Source organism: Merops nubicus, unplaced genomic scaffold (assembly GCF_000691845.1).
Source record: "Merops nubicus isolate BGI_N331 unplaced genomic scaffold, ASM69184v1 scaffold17169, whole genome shotgun sequence".
NCBI classification, from domain to species: domain Eukaryota; kingdom Metazoa; phylum Chordata; class Aves; order Coraciiformes; family Meropidae; genus Merops; species Merops nubicus.
In genome coordinates, this window is record NW_008630376.1 from 279 (window position 1) to 11,476 (window position 11,198).

The 11,198-nt window shown below is 47.3% G+C and overlaps 1 protein-coding gene across 1 annotated transcript; it reads left to right on the plus strand.

Annotated features, from left to right (window-relative positions):
• Positions 1–774: 774 nt before the first annotated feature.
• On the plus strand, positions 775–6,456 carry DHRS12 (dehydrogenase/reductase (SDR family) member 12; the record flags this gene model as incomplete). The annotated part of the gene is made up of 5 exons (XM_008947284.1): positions 775–836; positions 1,598–1,702; positions 2,234–2,324; positions 3,635–3,772; positions 6,329–6,456. Coding segments are annotated over 5 exons (524 nt in total), but the record flags the coding sequence as incomplete, so codon positions are not given.
• Between the last annotated feature and the right edge of the window lie 4,742 nt (positions 6,457–11,198).

Here is an 11,198-nt window from a genome sequence, read left to right on the forward strand (position 1 = left end):
ATTTTTAAACACAGTTTAAAGGGAAAGAATGTAGCACAAATCACTGTGTTGCACCTGAGCAGGTGACACATCCCTAGTGTGTCTGAATCAAATACACCAGCAGTTGAACAGTGTTGTGAATAACAAGCTTTGTTGGTCATGGTAACAGCTGTAATGGAATATTTTGGTGTGGTGTGTACAAATCTACACCAAATGAACACTATTAAAGTGGGGAAGGACAGAGTTAAGTTTCCCCAAGTAATCTTAGCTCAGCCTTGGGCATGCAACATCAATATCTTTCCCCCCAAGGATTCCTTGTTGCCTGTAACAGCCATGCAGGGGATTGAAGAGGTGGTTTGTGTCTTCAACACAAATCAGAAGTGTCAGTTTACTCTGATTTCACAGTGAGAAGGTGAAAATGGCCAAGTGGGAGGCAGCTTCCTCCTCTTGCCATGACCTGGCACAGAACACTGCAAGAGCAGTGCAGAACACTGCAAGCTGAGCTGGCATATTGCAAGTAGAGTGGCAGAAAAACCTCATTGTTAAATTCAGGGCCATATTCAGAAATAAAGAGACTTTGGATTTCGTGTTGTTATAGTGGGTGGGGAGAGAAGAATAATCTTTAGATAGAAAAGCTGATGTTGGTGCATATTGCAAATAAGGTGGCAGGAAAACCTCATTCAGGGCCAGATTCAGAAATAAAGAGACTTTGGGTTTCGTGTTGTTATAGTGGGTGGGGAGAGAAGAAGAATCTTTAGATAGAAAAGCTCATGTTGGTGCTTGTCTCTCTTGCAGGTACCTACATTCTGACCACTGCCCTGCTGCCCCTCCTGGAGAAAGAAGCTGATGCCAGAGTGGTGAGTGTCAGGCTGTTGAAGGGTGGTGGTTTGTTATTCTTACCTCCTGGTTTGGGACAGCATTTCTTTGGACTCTGCTAGCAGTGCAGGATTAGTTGTTATGCTGTAAGCATCTCTAGAATTCTCTTGGATTTTGCTAACAACAGCCTCCTTGTCTGAGGCAAAGCTCCTGCCTGCTACTCTCAGCCACTCATTGGAAACCAGAGTAAAATACTTCCTCTGGAAAGTTCCCCTTTTAATTTCCCTAGAGTGAGTTCTCTCCTGCAGCAGAGTACAAAGTTCCTATAACAGGAGAGGTTTTTTTTCTTAAAAAAAAACCTTACATATCTTGGTGTAAACTAGGACAGCAGGTACAGGGTTTTTTTTTTTAAGTGAGATTTCCCAAGTTTTGTACAATCTCTTGTTTTCTAATTACTTTCTGTAGCTGCTAAACATCTAAACCACAAATAGTGCTATTCTGCTCTTTTCTTTCTCCTGACTGCTCTTCAAAGGGAAGTTCCCTGAAGGAGTCAACACCACTTTGAGTGAAAATCACTTTCTAAAACAAAAAAACAGTTGTATTTCTTCCACCTTACCTCCAGGTAGGCTCCAGACATGAGCACAAGCATAGTGCAAAGAGTGTGCAGAGGACTCCTGCTCCCTGGGGCCTTCCAAATACAGCCTGAAGACCACGTTCCGTGCATGGGTGTGATTGCAGGGAGTTCCTGGTTTTGTTTTTCATTCATTTGTTTCTCATTTGCTTCTCATTCATTTAATTACAGATAACTGTCTCTTCTGGGGGCATGCTAGTTCAGAAACTAAACGTATCCGACCTGCAGTCAGGAAGTGGGACGTTTGATGGAACTATGGTGTATGCCCAAAACAAGGTACAGTCCATGGGTTTGGAAGCCCAGCCCAGCACTGGTTTGGCAGGCAGCTTGTGCCATCTGCTTTGCCAAAAGCCTGTTGTTCACTGTTGCTCTATGATTGCATCCAGCCCCTGCAGAGACCCACGAGCAGTAACCTGCAGGAGCACGATGGCCTGAACTTAGAGGCCACTCCCTCTTGCACAGAGAGCTAGATTTTCATTTGGTTTGATCTAAATCTCAAGGGGGAAAACTGTTTTCAGCTGGCAAACCCTTTCTGCTTGCTGGGTTCTTACCCAGCAAGGGGATGAGGTCAGTGACAGCAGCATAATGACTCTGAATGAGCTCGTGGCCAGGAGATGGATTGCAGTGGCCTTGATGGTCTCTGATAGAATTAGCCAATAAATCCAATCAGGATGAGCAAGGGGATATTTCTGCTTCAGATAAATGCCCTGGTGTTTACAGCACATTGGATGTGGTTTATTTCCCTGGGAACTCACTTGGTGGGCAGGCTGTGGAACCTGATGTTGATCTCTTTTTGCTTTGTCACAGAGACAGCAAGTTGTCCTGACAGAACAATGGGCAAAAGCTCACAGGAACATCCATTTCTCTGTAATGCACCCTGGCTGGGCAGACACTCCAGGTAACACCTGCCTGATGCTCTGATGACATTTTTCTTTTCAGGATTAGTTTAAAAGCACAGAGAAATTCAACTTTCTGGTAGATTTCTCTAACAGGTGCAGTGATTTCTTGGCTCCAAACTGTGCTTGAAGCAGTTCAGTGCCCCCTTGGTGGCTCTGTTCTGCACACTGTCTGCTGCCTGTGTATTTCCAGAGAATAAAAACAGGCAGGGAATGGTTCCAGCCCCCTGCAAATGCACAGCAGAGCCATAGTGCTTTCAGCCAACCCTGAAGTTACATTTGTAGTGGGACTGTTAAACACACAGAGCTGCTGCCTCTGTAAGTACCAGCGTGGAGACACTGGGAGTTCGTGAGGGCACACAGGAAAAAGGAGCACGTAGTGTTCTGCAGACACTTTTCCTCTGAAGGTCTGGAGCTGTGGAGAAGCAGCAGTGCTTGGGCAGCCAGCCCTCTGTCTGAGCTGCAGCCCCTCTCCAGTGGCTGTGTCCCAGCCTGTGGGCCAGCAGCAGCTACCCAGGACACTGAATTCTGCAGTAGGTGACCAGCCCCAAACACCCCAGCCTGGGGTGCAGACTGGCAGTCCCACCTCCAGGTCCTTCCTAGCAATGCAGCTTCCCAAACTTGCTTCTGATGACAGAAGCATTTAGCCCATCTACTTCATGCTTGAAAACTGCCCTTCCCAACTGGATAGCCTCATAGTTCTTTAAAATACATTTATTTTTGCACATCCTTTGTGGATTTCCAACCATAAAGTCATCTCAGCTTAAAGTTCAAGGACTCTCCAACCCCCCAAAATAAACAGCTGCAGGGGATGGGCCTTCAGTCATCACCTCGTGGACACAATTAAAGAACCCCAGAGTTTAAACATGAATTCTGCAGATGGTTTATATGCTGTTCACCATGCAGTTTTTAAACACAGTGATGCAACTGCTCTCCTAAAACTGCTGAGAAAATCAGAGTTAAACATCCTGTTAGAACTCCTGGGGTTTGGCATTTCTGTTTGCCATGTCTTACTCCTTTGCAGGTTGGAATGGAATTGGCTGAGGAACCTCTTGCTGATGCTGCTCTCAGCTCCTGCTGGTTTTGTCCCTGTCCTTTGACCCAACAAAGAGCTGGTGGGTGGTGTGGGCAGTTGAAGCACTGTCCCATCCCACGTCATCACACTCCTTGCTGTGGGGCAACACTCCTTCTCCTTCACACACTGAGCTGCCTTCTCTTCCTCCTACACTCACAGTGGCAGTTTTGAGCTGCTGTTTCTTCTCCCCAGAGCAGCCTGGCGTGGCAGCTGACTGTTCCTTCTCCTTCTTTCCAGCTGTGAGGTCCTCCATGCCAGATTTCCACCGCAGGATGCAGAGTGCCCTGCGCACGGAGGCCCAGGGGGCAGACACTGTCCTGTGGCTGGCAGTGTCACCTGAGGCAGCCAAGTTCCCCAGTGGCTTGTTCTTCCAAGGTGAGGTGGGAGTGCCTGGCATCGTGTCAGCAGGGGGGATCCCCCAGCTGCCTGAGCTGCAGGATCCCCAGATGGGCTGGGAGGGGATAAAGGCTCCACCAGGCAACTGTTGTTCAAAGGATGAAGCATTTCTCAAAATTGTTCCAAGACTACAGGTTCAAGCAGCCAGAGAATGGCTCTGTTAAGTTTTTATGTCCCTGCTTTTGTCCTCTGAAGTGGCTGTTGGAGATTTCAGAGCATTTACTTTGGGAGGGTTGTTTTGTTCTGTTTTTTTCAGTGAGGATGGCTGCAGGCAGGGCTGTGCCAGGGGAAGGTGAATCACAGCACTCCAACAGCATCTTTTGTGGTGCTGGGAAAGAGCCTCCTTCTCACAGAGCACTGGGGGTTGACTTGGCTTTGACAGGCTCTTCTTCCTGCTGTTCCATGCCAGTTACAACTGCCAGTTCCCCCTTTCTCTAAGGCTGGGCAGAGGCTTGAGGGCAGTGGCACTTTTGGCACTGTAGGCATAGGGAATGGAAAAATAGGGCAGGGCCTTTCTTTTCTGCCAGGCAGGAGCAGCTGGAAGCACAGATGTCTCAATGGTGCTGCAGGTGAGCCCAGAAGAAGGGCAGAGCTGAGGGTAATTGCTTGCAGGAGCCCAGTGCTTTTGTTGGATGTGGCATTCAAATCCTGATCCACTGAATCTCCGGGCAGAGCATGCAGGAAGTTCAGACTTACCCACAGTTGTCTTTGTCCCTTTGTACCCTCCCAGACAGACACAAAGGTTTGGTTGACAGATCTTTAACCAGACCTTTATCATGTTGCCATGTGGTGCATGCAGAAACCCCACATCCCATCTGGTCAAGTCTTCCTTGTAGAACCAGGCTTTGCCTTTTTAGTACTCCTACCACCTTCAGCCTGGAGGAGAGAAGACTGGGGGGACCTTATAACTGCCTTCCAGCACCTGAAGGGAACCTACAGGAAGGCTGGAGAGGGACTTGTCACAGAGTTTCTATTGACAGGACAAGGGGAAATGGTTTTAAATGGAAGGAGAGTAGGTTCAGACTGGATCTTAGGGAGAAGCTCTTCAGTCTGAGGCTGGTGAGACTCTGGGGTAGATTGCCCAGACAGGCTGTGGATGCCCCTCCCTGGGGGTGTTCAAGGCCAGGCTGGATTGTCCTTGAGCAACGTGGTCTAGTTGAGGCTTGGAGCACCCGGGTAAGGTGGAGAGCTCCCCCTGCCAATGGCAGGGGGTTGGATGAGATGATCTCTGGGGTCCCTTCCAACCTAAACCATTCTGTGATTCTTTGGGTCCTAATGTCTCTGCTCAGCTGTTCTTTCTCCAGCTCATAATTCCACCAGGCTCTTGCCTTTGGCCTTTCCACCACCAGCACTGGTGAACAGGGACCACCCCTTGGCTCTGTTCCCTTCAGAGAGCTTTGGTCTTGGCATGACTGCCCTGAAGGCTGCAGGAGAAGTCCTGTGCCTGTGTCCTGTGCTTACCACACAGTGATGAAGTCAGTTCCCTTTGAGAGCAAACCAGAGCCAGCAAGGGTTGGGTTGGGTTTTTTTTCTTGAGGAAAAAAAAAAAATGGGAAGTGAGAACATGACTTGTGCAACCAGAGTTCTCTGCAACTGCCAAAATAAACCAAAAACAACTGATGGAGTCCTGCCTTCCAGAGAGTAGAAGCATCTTCTGAGTGATGCTGAACTTGGCTGTCACACAGAGTTCCCAAACCTGAGCAGAGGCTGCTGGAGGCACTGTGGTTGGGTGGGAAGCAGTCTCAGCTGGCTGCTGCAGAAGTTGGGCTTAACTAGACAGACTAGTGGTGCTGCACCAGTGCTGGTGGCTTCACAGACACCTGAGAGCTTGGACATAAGGGATTTAGAGACCATGTTTCTGGAGAGAGACATCCCTCAGGATGGATGCTGATACAGCCATATTTACAAAGAATGAGGAGTATGAGATTAAAGATTTGGAAAATAAGGAAAGCATCAAATTAAGCACGTTTGGTCAGAAATCTTTATGCTGGATGCACATAACTTGTGGTGATGGAGCAATCAGCTGAAGTTCTTTCACATTTAGGATCTGACCATTCTTTTTAAAGGCTGAAAGTAAGCAGTTTAAAATGGAAAATAAGCCAGGCTACAAAGTTGCAGCTTGGGAATTTGTGTGGCACTAGAAACATTACCCATGAAGCAAGAAAAAACCCTCTCTCCTATTTCCAAAGGGATTGGTCTCCATCTACAGGAGCTGCAGGAGCAGCCCCACACTGAGGCCTTCCTTTGGCATCCCCACTGGCCCTAGCTGCAGATGAGGTCTGGCTCCCCAGCTAAGTCATGTCATGCTGAAGGACAATCACTCCAGTTCCAGAACACAAACTACAGTAGTTTCATTGCTGGTTGGGAAGATGAGCTTAACTGGCATTCTTTAGACTCCTAGAAGGTAAATTCCCTGCCTTCAAGACCATGAGGTGTGTTTGGGCAGCTTAGAGCCTAGCAGAAAAGTCTCCTTTGTGCTGGCAGAGGTTGTTAAACGTGCCCATAAGGATGATTTGGGGTTTTTTTGTCTTCTAGACAGGCAACCAGTCCCTACACACCTACCCCTGGCAAGCACCCACAGTCCACCAGAGGATGAGGAGAAGCTCATGGCAGTGCTGGAAGAGTTCTCCCAGAAGTTTAAATCCACTGCTTCAGGCACTTAGTGCCACTGATGACACAGCATAACCACAAAGCTTCTAACTGCACAGGAACTAACCATGGGAGGCCAGAGGCCTCTTCAAAATAAATGTGTTCAGGTGCTCACTGTGGGCAGAGTGGAGCCTGTGACCCTTTCATCCTGCTGGAAGAGTCTCCCAGCCTCAGTGCACAGTACAGCTCTGTTCTTGCAGCTGGAAGAAGATTTAGGAGGCATTACAAGAAACCCCAAGGCTTTGTGATGTTACCCAAGATAATTTAAGGAAGCAGCCCTCATGAAGGACTTAAGAGAGAAGCAGTAAATGTTTTAAATGATGTTTAACCCCCATATAGATAATTTGAGGAACTCAGTGCTAGAGACATGCAGGGGAGTGTCCTTCAGCAGCCCTCATGAAGGACTTAAGAGAGAAGCAGTAAATGTTTTAAATGATGTTTAACCCCCATATTTGACAGGTTGGTGGCTCCCATCACCACGTGAGGGTGACTGTGCTCAAACCTCTGACTGGGCACAGAGAAACTCTGCCCTGCTTGGTTTAAGTGGAAGGATTCCTCACGACCCTCAGCTGCTGCAGCTCAGTGCTGGCGTGCAGAAGGGATCTCCTTCCTCAGGTCTAACCAGCCACTGCCAGAGGCCTTCCACATTCCTTTGTGGAGCCAGGACTGAATGTCATCCCGTTGGTGTCAAGGTGCCATGAAGTTGGAGGTTTCAACACACACCACAGCCAGACAGGGCTGGATGAGGTGGGGAAATGGCTGCGTGGTTGCAGGCATGGAAGGAGGCACCGTGCTGAGCTGTGTGTGCCTGTCACTTCTGTGAGAGATCCCAGGGTCAGAGGGGTGGATTTTGCCTGGAATTGTTTATTTCCAGTCACAGAGGAAGGATTTGTTTTACCTGATCTGTGGATATTTCAATCACTTGTTGGAACTCCCACTGTAAATCAGCAGACAGAAAAAATGGCTTTTGCACCATGAATTCCTGGCTCCAGTTTAAGAAACAACACCTACATTCCTACACCTTTCCACTGAGGGTGAACACAGCTCAGACTAAGGCATCCAGGTGGGATTCATTTTGTTGTACATACTCCAGCTTCACTGCAAGACTATGGATAACACCAGTGGTAACCCATGTTCTCCTGAACTGGGTGTGCTGGGTAACCAGCTGTACTCAGAACCCAGGCAGGTTCTCACTGCAAGGCCAAGACTATGGATACCACCAGTGGTAATAACCCATGTTCTCCTGAACTGGGTGTGCTGGGTAACCAGCTGTACTCAGAACCCAGGCAGGTTCTGGAAGGAGGCTGCAGAGAGGTGGGTGCTGGTCTCTTCTCCCAAGGAACAAGTGGTAAGAGAAATATAACCCTTGGCTCCCTAGAGTGACTGGTAGCTAAAGGCCATGCTGCTGAGCAGAGAACTCCTTGTGTCTACTTGACATAACCTAGTTTCCCAAAAGATGTCCTGCTGGCTGATGGCATTGACCCACTATTCAAAGACATCCCATTATTAGTTGAGAAACAAACTTCTCTTTTCAGCCTACTGCCAGTCTCTTGGACAGGGAGGCCCTGGAACAAGTTTCCCCATGATAAGCTGGGCTGAGATGAGTCAAACTGTCTCAGCTCTTCCTGAGGAATCTGGAGCAGCATTCAAACTATTGCTGCATTTTAGAAACCTTTTAACTGCTCCTCACACTGCAGTGAGAGAATGGTTCTATGATTCTTGGGCAGAGGTTTATTTCCTAGGAGTCTGGTGTTAACACTTCACATGGTGCAAAATGTTAAATGCAGTCACTGAGAACAAGGGCAGGGCTGGAAGTGCACAAAGCACCTTTCTCAATCCAGTAGCTTCAAGGCTTAATAAAAACATTTGCCTACTTGGCTGTAAGTTCAGTTGCTTCTCAGCTCTGCATTAGAGAAGAAAAGTTTAGTGACTGGTCTTTAAATAGTTCATAAAAGTAACCAAAAGTTCCCTATTTAACAAATATTTCAGTCCCCATACGGATAGATTTGACCAGCCTGTATTTCTTCTTTTTATGAAGCCAAAGGTGTGAAAACTGCTTTATTCAAAGTTTGGTCACAGTGTAAAAGAGCTGGATATTAGGGCTTAAGAGCACTTGTGATTTAAAAAGGACTAAAACCCAGGCCAGCCCCTGGAAACACACCCAGCCTGGCTCACTTTGGTGCTGTGGTCCTGACGACCCATTCACATTATCCACATCCTGGAGGCTCCCGCATTTTTTTTCCTTCATTTTTGGGAAGTCACCTGGTCACCAGGTTTTTGCTCGTGGGGGTTTTGCAGGAGGAGGAGCCCACAGACCCCACATTGAGTCAGTTCCCTGTGTCCCAGCAGAAGGACCCAGCCCCTCAGCAGTGCAGCAGGGCCACTGAAATGTTTCTGGGGTGCAGATTTTAGGTCGATGTAACAGATACTGGATGATTTTGTAAACTGCATTTCTTCTTCTCAGTTTCCTTGCAGGACCATGTTTATTCTTTGTAAAAAAACAAAAGAAGACCAGAATAAAACAATCTGTTGATGAAAGGTGTAGAGAATTGTTTGTCATCTGCCTTTGAACAGCAGAGTGTTCCCAGATGTCTCTCTCTCTCTGGAGTGAACTGCAGTACCAGCTGCTTGTGAGGCAGACTTCAGGCAGCACTGGAAAACTCAACGGTGTAAAAACTATTTGTTTGGTGGGACGCAGCCCTGGGCCAGAGATTTGAATTTTCAGTTCAGTCCCTAATTGTATTTTTGGAAGGAGAGAGCATTTCTAAAGCCAGGCAGCAGGAGCAGTACTAGTTTTCATGGACTCAGTGAGTGATGTGAACGTGGAGTTCCTTACAGAGAAGAGCCTGGTGGTCACTGACTCCAGGGGAGGAGGGCAGCTGTAAACCAGTTGAATCCCTGTCCACAGTCCTTCCATCCCCTCTCTGTTGCTCTCACAGTCTGAAGTGCCCCTTCTCATGACACCAGGCTCACGGTGACTGATGACAGGAGATCATTTTGAAAGGCAAATGAGATGACTTGATAACTCAGTATTCCTGCAGTCCTCCTGAGAGCACTGATGTAGACAATGAGAGACAGGTGAATGGGTCCAGGAAAAACTCAATCACCCAAATTCCTTGTTACAAACACATACATACACAGAGAAGGAAAAGCAATAGCCAGAAGCTGGTAAGAACTCACTGAGCTGAGTTAAACTAGCACAATTCATTCAGTTATGTTGGGGACACTTTATTTACCTAATGGAACAGAACTGGGCAGTGTCACAACATGAGTGGACAAGGGGGTCAAATTTTGCTGAGCAGTATTCCTAGAAAACACTGACCCAGACAAAAGCCAGTAAGATTTTTTTTTAATGTAAAAATCTCTCTATTCTGAAAGACAACAAAGCCCATGGGCTACTGGTCAGTGTGGTGGACTCACCAGGAGGAGAGTCAGAAGCAATGTTCAGCCTTTGGAAAACTAAACCACCCCTGAATCAGGTCTAACTCATGTTTTTTCCCTGAGACTTTGTTGATTACTTGGAGCTGGCAGCCCCACAGAATTCTCTTGGGACAGAACAAAGTGGAGGTGTTCCTGATGGGTCTTCCACATCTGAGGGAAGCCCTGACCTGTGACAAAATGTTTGCATTTGGTTAGTATCTGTAAAGGTGTTGAATTCAGTGAATATGGATGGAAAAATGGTGTCAGGAAGGCTGTGATAAAGCATTTCATGAATGCAGATTATTGAATGTCTGGGGAACAAGTACCTGGAGAGAGGCAAACCCTCTGTCTGTGTAAGGCCTGGTGCCTCTCCTGCACCCTCTCAGTAGGGACATGTCTCTGCCCCATCAGAGTGCTCACACATTTCATGCATTCTTCACAGCACTGACTTGAGGTAGATAAATACTCGTGGGCAATTAAACCAAGGAACAAGAAATTCAAGTCAGATCTTCACAGGCTCAACCTACCACCCCCTCAGTAGAACAACTCTACACTCCTGGCTGCTGACCAGGGCTGCTGGTCAGCTAGCAGGGCTGGGACAGGGGCTGCCTTGGCTTTGGACAGGTCTGGTCAAGATTAATTTCTATACCAGTGGCTTTTTTTGGTATGATTTAACATTCTCTCCTGGCATCTCTTTGCCAGCAGAGCGTGCTCTCTTGTTTTCACTGTGTTTGAGTTCAATGTCCCCCCAAGGCACCAATTTCAATGCCTTTGAACTCAACCTCTTTCTGTTCTTAGCAGCACAAGGTCCTTCTGCAGCAAAAAAACAATTCCAAGACTGGCCACATGGGAAGATCCCCCAGAGTGGGCAAATGCAGTGAAAAGCCACATGTGACCACACAGAGTTAACCTCCAATTCCAGAACTTTGCATTGCTGTCAAACTAGGCACCACTTGGTGGTATTTTTTTTTCCCTCTGAGAGGAGGAAACATTTGCTGCCCAACTTCACATGCATTTTTGAAGAGAAAAATCTGCTTCTTCCTTGAGTTCCTCGTTACTGTTGTTACTATTGTCACATACATAGAGAAACAAAGCCTTCTAAAATCTAATTGAAAACATCCTATGTGCTCAGTGTGGTCTCCTGGAAAGCACGTGGCCCTAGAAAACCACACACTGCAGACCCATTTCCTACCTGCTGCAAAACAGACCTTTGGTTGCTCTTACCCAAATCCTTCTGGGAACAGCGAGGACAGATGTGGGCACCATTTGCTAATTTGTTTGTAGCCTTAATACTTTAATTAAAAAGAAATGTGTCTTTCTTTAAAAATGTTATTTT